General features: G+C 42.8%; 3 protein-coding genes across 4 annotated transcripts in view; 2 read left to right on the top strand and 1 right to left on the bottom strand.

Annotated features, from left to right (window-relative positions):
* Positions 1-19,888, bottom strand: part of SNRNP40 (small nuclear ribonucleoprotein U5 subunit 40) — a 92,342-nt gene that overhangs the window by 38,908 nt on the left and 33,546 nt on the right. The window lies entirely within an intron of this gene.
* Positions 1-19,888, top strand: part of LOC141077409 (general transcription factor II-I repeat domain-containing protein 2A-like) — a 100,585-nt gene that overhangs the window by 61,698 nt on the left and 18,999 nt on the right. Inside the window, exon 1 of one of the 2 annotated variants that reach the window (XM_073564324.1) lies at positions 10,232-12,361. The exons of the other annotated variant lie outside the window; for it this stretch is intronic. Within the exon in view, the coding sequence (XP_073420425.1) occupies positions 11,018-11,932 (915 nt within the window). The 5' untranslated portion in view covers positions 10,232-11,017 and the 3' untranslated portion in view covers positions 11,933-12,361. Of the gene's footprint in view, positions 1-10,231; positions 12,362-19,888 lie in introns of those variants that run through there. 2 annotated transcript variants of the gene reach the window in all.
* On the top strand, positions 13,364-16,450 carry LOC141077392 (uncharacterized). The gene is made up of 2 exons (XM_073564302.1): positions 13,364-14,130; positions 14,932-16,450. Exons 1-2 carry the CDS (start codon positions 13,884-13,886, stop codon positions 15,633-15,635), a joined length of 951 nt encoding a protein of 316 aa, XP_073420403.1. The 5' UTR covers positions 13,364-13,883; the 3' UTR covers positions 15,636-16,450.

Here is a 19,888-nt window from a genome sequence, read left to right as displayed (position 1 = left end):
TGCGCGGTGTGTGCGCATCATGATGCGCCGTCATTTCGGGCCTTCCGGGGGTCTCTGCCGGCCTGCCGGGGGGCTGTGTGGACTGCCCGGGGTCTGTACCGGCCTGCCGGGGGGCTGTGCCGGCCTGCCGGTGGTCTGTGCACCCTGTGGGGGTCTGTACCGGCCTGCCGGGGGGCTGTGCCGGCCTGCCGGTGGTCTGTGCACCCTGTGGGGGTCTGTACCGGCCTGCCGGGGGGCTGTGCCGGACTGCCGGTGGTCTGTGCACCCTGTGGGGGTCTGTGCCGGCCTGCCGGGGGGCTGTGCCGGCCTGCCGGGGGGCTGTGCCGGCCTGCCGGGGGGCTGTGCTGATGTCCGGGATTCTGTGCAGGCATCGTCCGATGGGACTACAAGTCCCATCGGGCGATGCCTGCTACCATGACAGTGATTGACACATTAGCCAATGATGGGACAGTAGTAGTCCCATCATCCGGCTAATGTGTTAAATGTAAAAAAAAAAAATAAAAAAAAAAATACTACATACATACATACATACATACTACATGCATGCTACATACATACTACATATATACTACATGCATGCTACATACATACTACATATATACTACATGCATGCTACATACATACTACATGCTACATACATACTACATATATACTACATGCATGCTACATACATACTACATGCTACATACATACTACATGCTACATACATACTACATGCTACATACATACTACATATATACTACATGCATGCTACATACATACTACATATATGCTACATACATACTACATATATACTACATACTACATACATACTACATATATACTACATGCATGCTACATACATACTACATGCTACATACATGCTACATACATACTACATGCTACATACATACTACATATATACTACATGCATGCTACATACTACATATATACTACATATATACTACATGCATGCTACATACATACTACATGCTACATACATACTACATATATACTACATGCATGCTACATACATACTACATGCTACATACATACTACATATATACTACATGCATGCTACATACATACTACATGCTACATACATACTACATATATACTACATGCATGCTACATACATACTACATATATACTACATACATACTACATGCATGCTACATACATACTACATGCATGCTACATACATACTACATATATACTACATGCATGCTACATACATACTACATATATACTACATACAGTGCCTACAAGTAGTATTCAACCCCCTGCAGATTTAGCAGGTTTACACATTCGGAATTAACTTGGCATTGTGACATTTGGACTGTAGATCAGCCTGGAAGTGTGAAATGCACTGCAGCAAAAAAGAATGTTATTTCTTTGTTTACTTTATTTTTAAATTGTGAAAAGTTTATTCAGAGGGTCATTTATTATTCAACCCCTCAAACCACCAGAATTCTGTTTGGTTCCCCTAAAGTATTAAGAAGTATTTCAGGCACAAAGAACAATTAGCTTCACATGTTTGGATTAATTATCTCTTTTTCCAGCCTTTTCTGACTATTTAAGACCCTCCCCAAACTTGTGAACAGCACTCATACATGGTCAACATGGGAAAGACAAAGGAGCATTCCAAGGCCGTCAGAGACAAGATCGTGGAGGGTCACAAGGCTGGCAAGGGGTACAAAACCCTTTCCAAGGAGTTGGGCCTACCTGTCTCCACTGTTGGGAGCATCATCCGGAAGTGGAAGGCTTATGGAACTACTGTTAGCCTTCCACGGCCTGGACAGCCTTTGAAAGTTTCCTCCCGTGCCGAGGCCAGGCTTGTCCGAAGAGTCAAGGCTAACCCAAGGACAACAAGGAAGGAGCTCCGGGAAGATCTCATGGCAGTGGGGACATTGGTTTCAGTCAATACCATAAGTAACGTACTCCACCGCAATGGTCTCCGTTCCAGACGAGCCCGTAAGGTACCTTTACTTTCAAAGCGTCATGTCAAGGCTCGTCTACAGTTTGCTCATGATCACTTGGAGGACTCTGAGACAGACTGGTTCAAGGTTCTCTGGTCTGATGAGACCAAGATCGAGATCTTTGGTGCCAACCACACACGTGACGTTTGGAGACTGGATGGCACTGCATACGACCCCAAGAATACCATCCCTACAGTCAAGCATGGTGGTGGCAGCATCATGCTGTGGGGCTGTTTCTCAGCCAAGGGGCCTGGCCATCTGGTCCGCATCCATGGGAAGATGGATAGCACGGCCTACCTGGAGATTTTGGCCAAGAACCTCCGCTCCTCCATTAAGGATCTTAAGATGGGTCGTCATTTCATCTTTCAACAAGACAACGACCCAAAGCACACAGCCAAGAAAACCAAGGCCTGGTTCAAGAGGCAAAAAATCAAGGTGTTGGAGTGGCCTAGTCAGTCTCCTGACCTTAACCCAATTGAAAACTTGTGGAAGGAGCTCAAGATTAAAGTCCACATGAGACACCCAAAGAACCTAGATAACTTGGAGAAGATCTGCATGGAGGAGTGGGCCAAGATAACTCCAGAGACCTGTGCCGGCCTGATCAGGTCTTATAAAAGACGATTATTAGCTGTAATTGCAAACAAGGGTTATTCCACAAAATATTAAACCTAGGGGTTGAATAATAATTGACCCACACTTGTATGTTTAACATTTATTAAAATTTAACTGAGCAACATAACTTTTTGGTTTGTAAGATTTATGCATCTGTTAATAAATCCTGCTCTTGTGTGAAGTTTGAAGGCTCTAACTTATTTGCATCTTATCAAACCTGCTAAATCTGCAGGGGGTTGAATACTACTTGTAGGCACTGTACATACTACATGCATGCTACATGCATGCTACATACATACTACATGCATGCTACATACATACTACATGCATGCTACATACATACTACATGCATGCTACATACATACTACATGCATGCTACATACTACATGCATGCTACATACATGCCACATATATACTACATACATACCACATATATACTACATACATACTACATACATACATACAATACATTCATACAATACATACATACATAGACATACAGTACATATAACAGAGTAACATACTTACCAATACTTGTCACATTGTTCCCTGAAGCCATTGTCTTTTACAGAATAAATATTAAACATAACAAACCACAAAAATACTCACCCATGATCCGAAGCAGTCCACGAGTGTGTCCCACGACGATCTTGGGTAGAGAACTGCAGCATCAGCTGATGCTGCCGCTCTCTACGGGCTGCAGGAATCCAATGACGGAAGGTAGGTATCCTTCCGCACTGTATTCCTCCGCCACTTAAAAAAAAAAAAAAGTCCCTAGTTTCACTTTATGGTAAAAGCTGTGTGGGAAATTCCCACGCAGCAATGGCATAAAGTGAGACTAGGGACTTTTTTTTTTTTTTAAGTGGCGGAGGAATACAGTGCGGAAGGATACCTACCTTCCGTCATTGGATTCCTGCAGCCCGTAGAGAGCGGTCGCATCAGCTGATGCTGCAGTTCTCTACCCAAGATCGTCGTGGGACACACTCGTGGACTGCTTCGGATCATGGGTGAGTATTTTTGTGGTTTGTTATGTTAATATTTATTCCGTAAAAGACAATGGCTTCGGGGAACAATGTGACAAGTATTGGTAAGTATGTTACTCTATGTTATATGTACTGTATGTCTATGTATGTATTGTATGAATGTATTGTATGTAGCATGCATGTAGTATGTATGTAGTATGTATGTAGTATATATGTGGTATGTATGTAGTATATATGTGGTATGTATGTAGTATATATGTGGTATGTATGTAGCATGTATGTAGCATGCATGTAGTATATATGTAGTATGTATGTAGCATGTAGCATGTATGTAGCATGCATGTAGTATATATGTGGAATGTATGTAGCATGTAGTATGCATGTAGTATGTATGTAGTATGTATGTAGTATGTATGTAGCATGTAGTATGTATGTAGCATGTAGTATGTATGTAGCATGTAGTATGTATGTAGCATGCATGTAGTATGTATGTAGTATATATGTAGCATGTAGTATGTATGTAGCATGCATGTAGTATGTATGTAGTATATATGTGGTATGTATGTAGCATGTAGTATGTATGTAGCATGTAGTATGTATGTAGCATGCATGTGGTATGTATGTAGTATGTATGTAGTATATATGTAGCATGTAGTATGTATGTAGCATGCATGTAGTATGTATGTAGCATGTAGTATGTAGCATGCATGTAGTATATATGTAGCATGCATGTAGTATATATGTAGCATGCATGTAGTATATATGTAGCATGCATGTAGTATATATGTAGCATGTAGTATGTAGCATGCATGTAGTATATATGTAGCATGCATGTAGTATATATGTAGCATGCATGTAGTATATATGTAGCATGTAGTATGCATGTAGTATATATGTAGTATGTATGTATGTAGCATGCATGTAGTATGTATGTAGTATATATGTAGCATGTAGTATGTATGTAGCATGCATGTAGTATGTATGTAGTATATATGTGGTATGTATGTAGCATGTAGTATGTATGTAGCATGTAGTATGTATGTAGCATGCATGTGGTATGTATGTAGTATGTATGTAGTATATATGTAGCATGTAGTATGTATGTAGCATGCATGTAGCATGTAGTATGTAGCATGCATGTAGTATATATGTAGCATGCATGTAGTATATATGTAGCATGCATGTAGTATATATGTAGCATGCATATAGTATATATGTAGCATGTAGTATGTAGCATGCATGTAGTATATATGTAGCATGCATGTAGTATATATGTAGCATGCATGTAGTATATATGTAGCATGCATGTAGTATATATGTAGCATGCATGTAGTATATATGTAGCATGTAGTATGTAGCATGCATGTAGTATATATGTAGCATGCATGTAGTATATATGTAGCATGCATGTAGTATATATGTAGCATGTAGTATGTAGCATGCATGTAGTATATATGTAGCATGCATGTAGTATATATGTAGCATGCATGTAGTATATATGTAGCATGCATGTAGTATATATGTAGCATGTAGTATGTATGTAGCATGTAGTATATATGTAGCATGCATGTAGTATATATGTAGCATGCATGTAGTATATATGTAGCATGCAGTATGTAGCATGCATGTAGTATATATGTAGTATGTATGTAGCATGTAGTATGTATGTAGCATGCATGTAGTATGTATGTAGTATGTATGTAGTATGTATGTAGCATGCATGTAGTATGTATGTATGTAGTATTTTTTTTTTTTTTATATTTAACACATTAGCCGGATGATGGGACTACTACTGTCCCATCATTGGCTAATGTGTCAATCACTGTCATGGTAGCAGGCATCGCCCGATGGGACTTGTAGTCCCATCGGACGATGCCTGCACGGACCCCCGGACATCAGCGCAGCCCCCCGGCAGGCCGGTACAGACCCCCACAGGGTGCACAGCCCCCCGGCAGGCCGGCACAGCCCCCCGGCAGGCCGGTACAGACCCCCACAGGGTGCACAGCCCCCGGCAGGCCGGCACAGCCCCCCGGCAGGCCGGTACAGACCCCCACAGGGTGTACAGACCCCGGGCAGTCCGCACAGCCCACCGGCAGGCCGGCACAGCCCCCCGGCAGAGACCCCCGGCAGGCCCGTACAGACCCCCGACAGGCTGTACAAGGGCAGGAAAGGGTTTTTCCAATTCCGATACCGGAAGTCTCGTAGACTTGAATGGGACTTCCGGTATCGGCATCGGCGATACCGATACTTTTTTTTAAAGATCGTCCGATCCATTCCGATCCGATATTTTGAAGTATCGGACGGTATCGCTCAACTCTAGTCATAATGGCTGACTATGGGATGGAGGATGTGTGATGGGTATATGGGCACTGGACTATGGGAAGGAGGATATGTATGATGGGTATATGGGCACGGGACTATGGAATGGCGTATATGTATGATGGGTATATGGGCATGGGACTGAGATGAAGGATGTGTGATGGGTATATGGGCACTCGACTATGGGATGGCGAATATGTATGATGGGTATATGGGCATGGGACGGAGGATATGTATGATGGGTATATGGGCATGGAACTATGGGATGGAGGATAAGTATGATGGGTATATGGGCACGGGCCTATGGGATGGAGGATGCGTGATGGGTATATGGGCACGGGACTATGGGATGGCGGATATGTATATGGGCACGGGACTATGGGATGGAGGATGTGTGATGGGTATATGGGCACTGGATTATTGGATGGAGGATATGTATGATGGGTATATGGGCACGGGACTATGGGATGGCGGATATGTATGATGGGTATATGGGCACGGGACTATGGGATGGAGGATATGTATGATGAGTATATGGGCATGTGACTATGGGATGGAGGATATGTATGATTGGTATATGGGCATGGGACTATGAGATGAAGGATGTGTGATGGGTATATGGGCACTCGACTATGGGATGGCGAATATGTATGATGGGTATATGGGCATGGGACTATGGGATGGAGGATATGTATGATGGGTATATGGGCATGGGACTATGGGATGGAGGCTATGTATGATGGGTATATGGGGACGGGCCTATGGGATGGAGGATGTGTGATGGGTATATGGGCACGGGACTATGGGATGGCGGATATGTATATGGGCACGGGACTATGGAATGGAGGATGTGTGATGGGTATATGGGCACTGGACTATGGGATGGAGGATATGTATGACGGGCATATGGGCACGGGACTATGGGATGGCGGATATGTATGATGGGTATATGGGCATGGGACTATGAGATGAAGGATGTGTGATGGGTATATGGGCACTCGACTATGGGATGGAGAATATGTATGATGGGTATATGGGCATGGGACTATGGGATAGTGGATATGTATGATGGGTATATGCGCACGGGACTATGGGATGGAGGATAATTATAATTTGCTATAACTAACCACAGTGAGTTACTGTGCCCGGGCAGCGCCGGGCTCTTCAGCTAGTATATATATATATATATATATATATATATATATATATATATATATATATATATATATATATATATATATATATATATATATATAGCTGGGATACCACAGCCAGTGGCAGATACATGCTTACCACAGTTAGGGCAACATGTATCATTTGTGACAGATTCAAGTTCTAGAGGCAGATTCTCATGCTGATTAGAGTCATGCCCATAGAGCTTAACATCTCATCCAAAAATGTGAATATCTGTGAAATGAGACATTGGATCTTAGCTATCAAGTTATCATTTTAATTTAACTTTCTATGACCTACATGCCCATGGCTGAAAGTGTTGGCACCCTTGAAATTGTTCCAAAAAAATAAGGTATTTCTCCCAGAAAATTATTGCCAATACATATTTAATTTCCTATTGTGTATTGGAACAACACAAAAAAAAAAAAAATGAAAAAAAAGAAAAAAAGCCAAATTGGACATAATTTCACACAAAACCCCAAAAATGGACCAGACAAAAAATTGTTGACATCTTCAACTTAATATTTGGTTGCACACTCTTAATTGCTAACAATCGCTTCCTATAACCATCAACAAGATTCTTACACCTCTCAACTGAAATTTTGGACCACTCTTCCTTTGCAAACTGCTCCAGGTCTCTCATATTTGAAGGGTGCCTTCTCCCAATAGCAATTTTAAGATCTCTCCACAAGTGTTCAATGGGTTTAGATCCATACTCATTGCTGGCCACTTCTGAACTCTCCAGCACTTTGTTTCCTTCCATTTCTGGGTGTTTCGTGAAGTATGTTTGCGGTCATTGTCCTGCTGGTAGACCCATGACCTAGGACGCAAACCCAGTTTTCTGACACTGGGCACTACATGGCAACCCAAAATCTTTTGATTATCTTCAGACTGCATAATGCCTTGCACACAATCAAGGCACCAAGTGATAGAGGAAGAAAAGCAACCCCAAAACAACTTTGAACCGCCACCATATTTGACACCATATCTGTTTTGTGAGCAGAAATGTCAGAAGTTGTCCAATAGGCTTCTAATAAGACCAGGGTCACACATTTACGTTTGAGTCATGCAGTAAAAACTTTTAAGGTTTGCTCCTGCTGCTGACATCTATCACCTAACAAACAGCATAATCATGAACACTTTTTAAAGTAGAAGAACTACACCTACAGGCAAATATCTCCATAGTAGAGATATTTGCACTGCACATTGCAATATATTTTTGCTGTTGGATTCTGTACATTGACGTTTTATCTCCCAGTGAAGTGTTTTAGACAAGGAGAAGTGTTACCCCTTAAGACCTCAGTCCAGAGCTTCTCAACTAGCCAAATGAGTTTTCACACTTTCCACTGACAGGGAGCAATACCCTGAAACATAGTGTCTGCAAATTGTGATTATGATCTGAATTTTATCCAAAGTAACATTTCAAGGCTCATTAAAGGGTCAAAAGGAATCACTGAATATCAATATTGTACTTTATCCTCACTAAGTTCAGACTATGCACATAAAATCACTATTTATTAGTATCTAGTAAAATAACACATGCTCTTTTAGTGAGTCCACGACAGCACCCACTGGAAAGAGGGATCCGCCCATAGGAACAGGAAACCTGCAGAAATAAAAGGGTCGGTCCGCCTTTCCTCCTCAGTTGGATTTCAGAGTACCAGGAGGTCCGCCAAATATTAGGCAAAACACTATCCTTTTTTGTTCAAACTTATTCACTCTACATCTAAGTAGATTTACTCTATTTGTATGTGCTCTATTAATTTCAGGGAGGGTAGTGAGTGGGTGCTGTCGTGGACTCATTAAAAGAGCATTACCGGTAAGTAACCCGGCTTTTTACTCTTCGCCATGACAGTACCCACTGGAGAGACTTTCAGAGACCTTCACATGGGAGGGACCACCGTGCTGAGGACAGCTCTGCCAAAGGCTAGGTCAGAAGAGGATGACAGATCGAGCCTGTAGTGCAGGGGTCCTCAAACTACGGCCTGCGGGCCGCATGCGGCCCTCCAAAGACTTTTATCCTGCCCCCCGCCAGGCCGACTTTGAGCTCATGAACTGCACTGCAGTTCAGTGCCGGCGGGCCGTGTAATTGCGGGCGGGACGAGGCTCCGAGGACAGGCGTTGCGCAGCCCTCCCGCAGCACAGTGCACAGAGACGACGTGATTGTCATCACGCCGCCTGCGCGGTCTGATGATGTCACGCTGCCTGGGCCTGTGCCGGAAGAAGACAGAGACGAGCGGGCGCCTCTTCAGAGCAGGGCGGGGACATAGACGAGTACTTTTTTTTTTTTTTTAATGCCGGGTCCTATTGGGGACATTGTTCTGCCTAGTGGGGACCTGTGCTACCTAGTGGGGATATTTTCCTGCCTAGTGGGGACATTTTCCTGCCTAATGGGGACATTGTTCTGCCTAGTGGGGACCTGTGCTACCTAGTGGGGATATTTTCCTGCCTAGTGGGGACATTGTTCTACCTAATGGGGACCTGTGCTACCTATTGGGGACATTTTTCTGCCTAGTGGGGACATTTTTCTGCCTAATGGGGATCTGTGCTACCAATTGGGGACATTTTCCTGCCTAATGGGGACCTGTGCTACCTAATGGGGACATTTTTCTGCCTAGTGGGGACATTGTTCTGCCTAATGGGGACCTGTGCTACCTATTGGGGACATTTTCCTGCCTAATGGGGACATTTTTCTGCCTAATGGGGACCTGTGCTACCTATTGGGGACATTTTTCTGCCTAGTGGGGACATTGTTCTGCCTAATGAGGACCTGTGCTACCTATTGGGGACATTTTCCTGCCTAGTGGGGATCTGTGCTACCTATTGGGGATATTTTCCTGCCTAGTGGGGACCTGTGCTACCTATTGGGGACATTTACCTGCCTATGGGGGACTACTATGCTGCCTATGGGGGACTACTATGCTGCCTATGGGGGACTACTATGCTGCCTATGGGGGACTACTATGCTGCCTATGGGGGACTACTATGCTGCCTATGGGGGACTACTATGCTGCCTATGGGGGACTACTATGCTGCCTATGGGGGACTACTATGCTGCCTATGGGGGACTACTATGCTGCCTATGGGGGACTACTATGCTGCCTATGGGGGACTACTATGCTGACTATGGGGGACTACTATGCTGACTATGGGGGACTACTATGCTGCCTATGGGGGACTACTATGCTGCCTATGGGGGACTACTATGCTGCCTATGGGGGACTACTATGCTGCCTATGGGGGACTACTATGCTGCCTATGGGGGATTATGATGCCTATTAGGGACTACTATGCTGCCTATGGGGGATTATGCTGCCTATTGGGGACATTTACCTGTCTATTGGGGACTGGCAAGGCTGCATTGATAGGCACTGATGACATTGTAATGATGGGCAGTGCAGTCTGTATGTCTCTGTGTGTGCAATTTTATTTCTGGTGTAGTTTTTGTAGAGCTGTATATATATTGGTATTTTACTAATAGTGATTTTGAATCTCTAGGAAACAATGACATCGAGAAAGAGAAAAATTGACTCGGAGTGTAGGATATTCAAGGAACAGTGGACTTATGATTACTTTTTCATGCAGTACAAGGAAAGAGCTGTCTGTTTGATATGCCAGAATATAGTGTCTGTGTTCAAAGAATACAGTTTGCGTCGACACTATCAAACTCAACATAAAGATAAATATGATTGTTTGGTCGGAGAAGTGAGAAAAGATAAAATATTAAAACTAAAAAATACATTGACAACTCAGCAAAATACGTTTGTGAAGCAGAAGCAGCTAACTATTTCATCACTGCGAGCAAGTTTTCAAGTTGCCAAGCTAACAGCGTGCACTGGCAGACCATTCGTGGAGGGAGAATTTGTTAAAGAATGCCTTCTTTCTGTAGTCAAAGAGATGTGTCCAGAGAAGGTCGATTTATTTAGTACAGTGAGTCTTTCAAGACCTACAATTACATGAAGGATTGAAGAAATGGGAGACAATTTGCATCAGCATTTGCAAAACTCCGCAAAAAAACTTTCCTATTTTTCCTTGGCACTCGCCGAAAGTAATGATATTCGTGATTCTGCACAACTTCTAATTTTTATTCGTGGGACGAATGATTATTTTGAAGTCACAGAAGAGCTTGCTGCACTGCAAAGCATCAAAGGAACAACTACAGGAGAGGATATCTATGAAAAGGTTTGCCAAACTGTGAATGGTTTGGAGCTGGACTGGTCTAAACTAGCCAGTGTGACAACTGATGGTGCTCCTAGCATGGTGGGGTCTAAGAAAGGAGTAATTGCTCGCATTAACCAAGAGATGGACAAGCATAACCATTCTCATCCAATAGCCATACACTGCTTAATCCACCAACAGGCGCTGTGTAGTAAATCACTTAAGTGGGACTCTGTTATGAAAATTGTGGTATCTTGTGTTAACTTCATTAGAGCTAATGCATTAAACCACAGACAATTTCAGGAATTTCTGTCTGAGCTAAATGTTGGCTATGAAGATGTTCTGTACCACACAGAAGTCCGTTGGCTGAGTCGAGGGAGAGTTTTGAAACGTTTCTATGACTTGCTTCCACAGATTACAGAATTTCTGCTTTCAAAAAACAAAGAAATACCAGAGCTCAATGATGCAGAATGGAAATGGCACCTTGCCTTTCTGACAGATGTAACAGAGTTACTTAACAGTTTCAATGTGCAACTTCAAGGAAAGGGGAAGCTCATCTGTGATATGCAATCACATGTGAAAGCATTTGAAGTAAAATTAGGCCTCCTCATCAAACAAGTGACGGAAGAAAATTTCTGCCATCTCCCCACAACTCAAAATTTGTTAGCGGAAAAACCACTGGTTGCATTCCCAAACAAACATGTGTGGATTCACTGGAAATCTTACTAAAGCAGTTCGAATTTAGATTTAAAGAGCTTCATCTCCATGGACAGGACATACAGCTTTTCCGTAACCCATTTTCTATTGACATTGAAAATGTGGATACAGTTTACCAAATGGAACTGGCTGAACTACAGAATTGTGACTCTCTGAAAGACGCATTCAAGTCAAGCAGCCTTCCTACTTTCTATGCATCTCTCTCCTCTGAGACATATCCTAATCTCAGGAAGCATGCACTCAAAATGGCAACCATCTTTGGCAGCACTTATGTCTGTGAACAGATTTTTTCCAGAATAAAACACCTGAAATCTCCTACCAGATCTAGACTAACTGATGAACACTTGCATCACTTGTTACGACTAGCAGTGACAAATATGGAACCGGACATTGACCATCTCATTAGCCAGAAGCAGGCCCACAGTTCCCATTGAAATATTGGTAAGTTTGTTGATTTAACACTTGTTCTTCATTTTAAAAATTGTATTTGTTCCGGTTTTGTTTCTTTTTTCTTCTGAATAAGATATGTGCAGTGTGCATAGGGCAGGCCATAGGAATTTGTTCATAGTTTTTTTTTTAAAAAACTATATTCCGGCCCTCCAATGGTCTGAGGGACCGTGAACTGGCCCCCTGTTTAAAAAGTTTGAGGACCCCTGCTGTAGTGGTTATAGAAGGTGGACGGAGCCGACCAAGTTGCAGCCCTACATATGGACTCGATTGAGACGTCTCTCCTTCCCACTCAGGAGGATGCCATAGCTCCAGCGGAATGCGCCCTAATACCCTCCGGAGGATCTTCATTTCTCGCAGAGTAAGCCAGACAGATCGCGTCCCTGATCCATCGAGACAGGGTGCCCCTCGTGACTCCATACCACTGTATTTTAACACTACTCTTCTCACGGCTAGGGTGTGGAATTTCTCTTCTTCTGGAGTGGAGGGGGAGAAGGATTTCTTGTGATCTGTGAAATCTTCCTGCTACTTTTGGAAGATACGAGGGATCTGGATTCAATATCAACCTATCCTGGAATGTCAATAGGAAGGGTGGATCTATGGACAGCACTTGGATCTCGATGACTCTCCTTGCCGATATCAGTGCCACTAAAAGGGCCGTTTTTAGTGACAGGTATTTAGGTGACACTGAATCTAATGGTTTAAAGGGGGGTCTTGTTCGGGCATCTAGGACCAGGTTTAAGACCCAGGGAGGAACCCTAGATATGTGAACAGGGTTAATAAGTTCACAGGCTCGATGAATCTGGATATCCATCTGTTTCCTGCTACAATATAGCCATAAAAGGCTCCTAGAGCGGATACCTGGACCTTTAGTTTATTGACCGATAGGCCCAAATCCCTTCCCTTTTGTAGGAATTCTAGCATGGGTGAAATCTGAACTTCTCTAGAGTCAGGGTTTGTATGGAATTCTAGGAACTTCTTCTATATCTTGGTCAGGGTGGATTGATTTAAATCACGCCGATTTAAATCATGATTTAAATCACGATTTAAATCAAAAGATTTTTTTCTATTTAAATCGGATCGATTTAAATCATGATTTTAATCATGATTTAAATCACTGATTTAAATCAAAAGGTTTTTTTTTAATATAAATCACGATTAAAATGAGAAGTGAGAGCAGTGTGCATGTGCGCCCATAGTTACACGGACGAAACTAGGGGCAACGATCTAACGCCAGGGTGAGGGGGGGACCCCAAAGTAAGTAAAAATCTTTTTTGTTTTACTATATGGCTATAGGTAGGTGTTTAAAAGCAGCATGTCTTAATTGTATAAACTATTAATAGCCTCCACATTTTGTTCATACTGCCCCTTTAATTCCACACTTCTAGCTTGGTTTTGGTTTAGTTTCTTTTTCCCTGCATTCAGTTGACATGCCCAAACTTGTTGGATAGTCAGCAGTGCTTGGCTCAGGCTGTAGTAACAATCAAACTTCATAAGTGATCTGTGTGAGCCTGCCATGGCAGCAGGTCGTAAGAGAGACCCTATTTGGGTTCATTTTGTTGAGATGCCAGCAGCAGATCTTGGAAAGAAAGGTGCAAGAGCAAAGTGCAAATACTGTCAAAAGGATATCCAAGGACTTGTTTGCCGTTTGAAATCACATTATGAAAACTGCAACCAGAAGGGAAATGAAGATGTTGATAGTGATACAACTAATGTCAATGAACCCCCACAGCTTCTTATGCACCAGGAGCCTAGTACTAGTGGTAAGTCTGGCAATTAATTTACAACCTATTTTTTTAACAGACATTTTACTGGGATGGTTAAAGTCTATGAAAAGAAAAATTTCTAGCACTGGTAGTTCTGGAGTATAGAATTTAAATTTATGTTAAGGCAATATTTCACAGAAAATTAACGCTAAAGGACATGTGCACCTTTATTTTTTTAAGGTGCACATGTCCTCCCCCCGCAGCGCTCTTACCTCCGATCCCCGCAGCGCTGAGATCCGTGGCTTCGTTTTGACCGTCCGCCTCCCGTCCTCCGGTTGCGGCCTACTCGCAGTGATCCAGCGGCGTGACGTCAGCGGGCCGCACGCTCCATTGAAATGAATGGAGGCGCGCTCGCGGACGGGCAGAACGAAGCCACGGATCCCCGCAGCGCTGACATCGGAGGTAAGAGAGCTGCGGGGGGAGGACATGTGCACACTGTGACTGGCTGCACCTTAAAAAATAAAGGTGCACATGTCCTTTAAGTAAAAATAAAGTGTGTATACGCTTATTTTTTTTTTTATTGTAGGCTGCAATTCACTTTTGAAGTCTGCCAAATTGACCATTTTAAAAAAAAAACATTTTTAAAACTTTTGTGACATAATTTTTTTCAGTTGCTGAGGCTCTGATATTAGTTACCAGTATTACAGCAACCTCACCGGAAAACTTGAGTAGCATAACTTTTGAGACAGCCCTTATAGGACGAGGACCATTACATTGTTCAAAAAGTTTGTTTCAATATTTTCGTTATATTTCTTCAAATACGCAGTCGATTTATATTTTTAATTTCTGTGCTTTCAGGGTCAAATATGGCTTGTGCTGCACGTGACAATCAATATCTGGGTACAACTTCAACAAAGCAGCCCAAAAAAAAACTTTGCGTGCAAAGTGTAGAAAAATTCATCTTAAAGACTACGACGAGCCAGAAAGAACATTTTGATGAATTAATTGCTAAATTCATATTTGCAACCAATTCTTCTTTCCGACTAGTTGAGCACCCATTGTTTGTACAAATGATCGAAGGAATTAGACCAGGCTACAAACCACCAAGTAGATTTGATATCTCAGGAAAACATCTTCAGGCTGTATACGACATAGAAAGAGCGGCTTGTACAAAATATTTGAAAGACAAGGTTGTTAACATGAGCTTGGATGGTTGGAGCAACATCCACAACGACCCCATAATTTGCACTTGTGTCACAACAGAAGATGGTGAAACTTACCTTACAGACACAATCGACACATCTGGAAATTCACATACTGCTGAATATTTACTTGAAATTGCTAAGAACTCAATTCACCAATGCCAAGAACAGTTTGGATGTAAAGTAAGGAGCTTAGTTACTGATAACGCAAGCAATGTGGCAAAAATGCGAGCGGAACTGGCACAGGATGACACAAATGTCATTACATACGGTTGTTCTGCCCATTTGTTGCATCTTTTGGCAAAAGACCTGCATATTTTGGGTGTCAAGGAAGTAGGAACATGTTGTAGAAATTGTTAAATATTTCCGCAATAATCATTTTGCACATGCAACCTACAAGGAAATGGGAGGACTGAAGTTGGTTCTACCACAAGATGTTAGATGGAATACCTTGGCTGACTGCTTGGAACTGTTTATTAACAACTGGTCAAAATTACTGTCCATTTGCGAAACACATCGGGATAAAATTGATGCTAATATACGAAGCAAAGTATTAAATCTTGGTGTGAAGAGAAATGCCGAGGACCTTTTGGAAAGGTTAAAGCCAATATCGATTGCGTTGGATAAAATGCAGAAAGATACTGCAACCATAGCTGATGCCACAGAAGTTTGGAAAGATTTAGAAGGTTCTCTAGATCTCTTGAACCTCTCAAACTATGTAAAGGTTGCAATACAGCACCGCAAGGACCAAGCATTAAAAGAAGAACACTATTTAGCCAATATCTTGCATCCCATCTACAGAGGGAAAAAATTATCTGAGGCGGAAATCAACTCTGCAATGGAGTGGCTCGCCAATACTAACCATGACATTGTGGCAACTGTGCTGAAATTGAAGTGTGAATCTGCACCATTTCAAAAATACATGTTTGCAGATAACGTCGTTAATGAACTAAAACCACTGGACTGGTGGAAGTCGCAATCACTTGTTCTTCCAGCAAAGATAATAAATCTAGCTACTCAGCTACTGACTGCATCGGCTTCATCCGCAGGAGTAGAGAGATTGTTTTCTTCATTTGGTTTTGTGCACACAACAGTCCGAAACCGCTTAGGAACTGCTAAAGCAGGACAACTGGTTTTCCTATTAAAAGTCCTAAATAAACAGTAGGCTTAAAGGACTGTTGTATTCACTGAAGATGTTTGCTTACTTCAAACGTTAGAGATAGGCTATTGTTAAAAAGTACTTACTCTCTGTAGTTCAATTCTGAGTGTTTAATAGTGCAAATAAAAATTATTAGGTTTCATAATCAACTGTTTTAATATTTTTATTTGTGTAAAACAATTAGATTTGCAAAAAGACAAAGTTTTGCTTGTGTACAACTTGATTAAAAAATCTGATTTAAATCAAATGATTTAAATCAAAAAAATCTGATTTAAATCAAAAAAATCTGATTTTTTTGATTTTTTTAAAAAAATCAAGATTTTTATCCACCCTGATCTTGGTGTAGATCTGTTAGGAGTCAGATTTCGGCCATTACTAGGCAGGAATCTAGACCCTCACATGCTGCAGTCTCCTGCTCTTTGTATAATGTAAAGGAGATTGCTTTACAGCCACTCTCTCCAGAGGCTAAGTCCTTCTTCTGAGCATGCTCATGGGACAATCGGCCATTGAAGCTCAGGTGCTCAGGTCCTGCTCCAGATTCCATTGGCTCAGCTCAGAGATCTGGAAGCCTTTGGAAGGTCCCGCTTGCTATAAAAAGCGCGCATGGCTGTTCCACCATGCGCTAGTATAGTCATACTTGCTGCAGTGTGTATGTTGATGGATGCATGGACTGGTGCATGACTCATTTGAAACCCCCTTCCTTGGTTATTACGTCTGTGTGAGGGAATAAGTTATAGCCAGTAAATAGCGCCAGCGCGCTATTGCTCCACTATTGCACTTGCTAGCGTCTAACATCGCGCTTGCGTTACTGCGGTGTTACCTTGCGGCCAGTCTCACGCCGCACTGCTGTAGCAGCTGTTGTTTGCGACTGCAGTTGCAGCGCCTATTTTTCACGAGAGTTTACGGTAGGTCCTGGCGGAGAGAGTGCCATTTTTTAACTACTCCCGTGACCATATACCGCTCGTGCACCGCTGAGTTCCTGTGTTCTGAACAGGCTCAGCGTTTTTAAATTTTCTTTATTGGCTCTGTGTGTTTAACAGAGATTCCTTTGTGCACCTGGGTGCTATCGAAACCCTGTGCACATTACCGCCAGATTGCTCTGCATCACTTAGCTGCGGTTTCTCCATCTACCGCACGGTGGACCCCGAGTGGCGAAGGCACTTCATTTATAATTTTTATTTAGTGCCTTCCGCCACTCCTAACAAGATCTTTGTGGTAGATTGCCTTCTGCTCTGTAGGAGCGTAACTAACCCGTCCGAAAATCCACTTGATCTCAGTAACTGCCTCTCAAGTTCCAAGCAGTCAAATGGAGGCTGTCCACTTGAGGATGGAAGAATGGGCCTTGAAAGAGCAGATTGGGGGCTGAAGGGAGGACCCAAGGGTCTGATACTGACATGGTCAACAACCACGAGAACCATGGCCTCTTGGGCCAAAATGGTGCTATTAAGATTATCCTCACCTTCTCCTCCCCGATTTTCCTGATGACTTGTGGCAACAGCATGGTTGGAGGAAAGGCGTACGCCAGTTTGAACTGCCATGGAGCTTGAAGGGCGTCCACTATTTCCGGGTGGTCTGCCATACTCAGGGAGACGAATCTTCGCACTTGTCCATTTTCCCTCGTGGCAAAGAGGTCTATCTGAGGGAGGCCCCATAATGACATGATCTTTTAGTATATATCTGGTGATTCAGACACCATTCTCCTTGTTGTATCGTGTGTCAGCTTAGGAAATAAGCATCTAAGTTGTCTTTCCCTCTGATGTGAAGAGAGGAAAGGGATAGATGTTTTTCGGCCAGAACAAAAAATTTTCTTGCGGAAGACAGACCTTCCGATCGAGTTCCGCCTTGCTTGTTCAGATATGCCACTACTGCGGTGTTGTCTGATAAGATTCTCACGTGCTCTCCTTGAAGCTGCGGAAGAAAATGGTATAATGCATAACTAACTGCATTCAACTCTTAAGTTTGAAGAATCCTGCAGTTCTTGTCTATTCCACCGACCTTGGGAGAAGGTATCCCCCATATGAGCACCCCATCCCCTAGGGCTAGCATTGGTAGTCACTATACGGGATGGTCTTATCACCCATGGAACCCCTCCCGATAGGTGATTGTCATCTAGCCACCACGCTAGAGGTGTTAGGACTACTTGAGGCAAGGTTATCTTCTTTTCAAGATGGCCTTGCAAATGTGTTTCCTCTAGGAGAATCTGAAGTTGTAATCTCCGGGTATGGTACTGAGCCCACTGGATTGCCGGGATACAAGAAGGGATCCTAATAGGGACATGGATTCCCTCAAAGACATGCATGGTCTGTCCATTGCTGCTCTAACTTTTGCTTTTATTACTGAAATTTTTACCTGCGGAAGCAGATACCGCTGATTTGTGGAGTCTAGATGCAGCCCTAAAAAGGACTGGAGGGTTTGTGGAACAATCCTGGATTTCCTGAAACTGATGATCCACCCTAGGGCCTGTAAAGATTAGATTTTGTCAGCTACACCATTACTACATTGGATAGCGGAGTTCCCTACTATTAGAAAGTCATCAAGATAAGGTATTATTAAAGTGTCCTTCTGACGTACGAAGGCCATGACCTCCAACAATCACCTTCGTGAAGATTCGGGGTGCCAGAGAGGCTGAAGGGCATTGCTGTAAACTGGAAGTGTTGGATCCCGGCGGCGAGGGAGACTGCCACTCTGAGGTATCTCTGATATTTGCCATGGGAAGATAACATGCATCCTTTAGATCTAAGCCGGCCATCGTACATCTAGGAAAGAGAAGCTTAATCTGATCGACTTCATTTTAAATTTATGGTTATAAATGAATGTATTCAATTTTTTTAAATTAGTAAATGTTCTGAATGAGCCATCAAGTTTGGGAACCAGGAATAAGGGAGAATAGAATCCTCGTCCTTCCTGTCATTTTGAAACATGAATACATTTTTGGCTAATAAGCTTCGAATCTCCACCTCGAGGGCCTCCTGCGGAATTGGCGATTTGAGAGATGTAATAATGAGTCATGGGGCACATGATGGAATTCTAATTTTAATCCCTCTATGTTTAGGATCCAAGAACTAGCTGTTATTTTTTCCCATTCTTGGAAGAAAGACCTCAATCTACCTCCTACTTGAGGGTCTGGTTTCTCAGTATCTATCTTTTCGGAAGGAGGATGCTTTCAATATAGCACCTTTTTGTTTATCCTCTTTTGTGGACCAACGAGCTTGTCTTTCTGCTGGCCTCCCTTTGCTGAATGGCCATCTTTTGAATGCTCTCCTATAAGATGGAAGAGAAGGGTTAGGGAAACCTTTCTTCCTTTCCTTTAGTGAGAATCTCATCTAGGGTTTTTCCAAAGAGAAACTCACCCTCACATTGGATAGCGCAGAGTTTCGACTTGGACTGCGTGTCCCCCTTCCAACTTTTGAGCAATAGGGCATGCCTGGCATTGTTAACCAAGCCCGCTGTCCTA

Source organism: Dendrobates tinctorius, unplaced genomic scaffold (assembly GCF_039654945.1).
Source record: "Dendrobates tinctorius isolate UK_male_01 unplaced genomic scaffold, ASM3965494v1 ptg000015l, whole genome shotgun sequence".
In the NCBI taxonomy this organism is placed as follows: Eukaryota; Metazoa; Chordata; class Amphibia; order Anura; family Dendrobatidae; genus Dendrobates; species Dendrobates tinctorius.
Note: the sequence above shows the minus strand (reverse complement) of the source record. Positions and strands in the feature narration are given on the sequence as shown.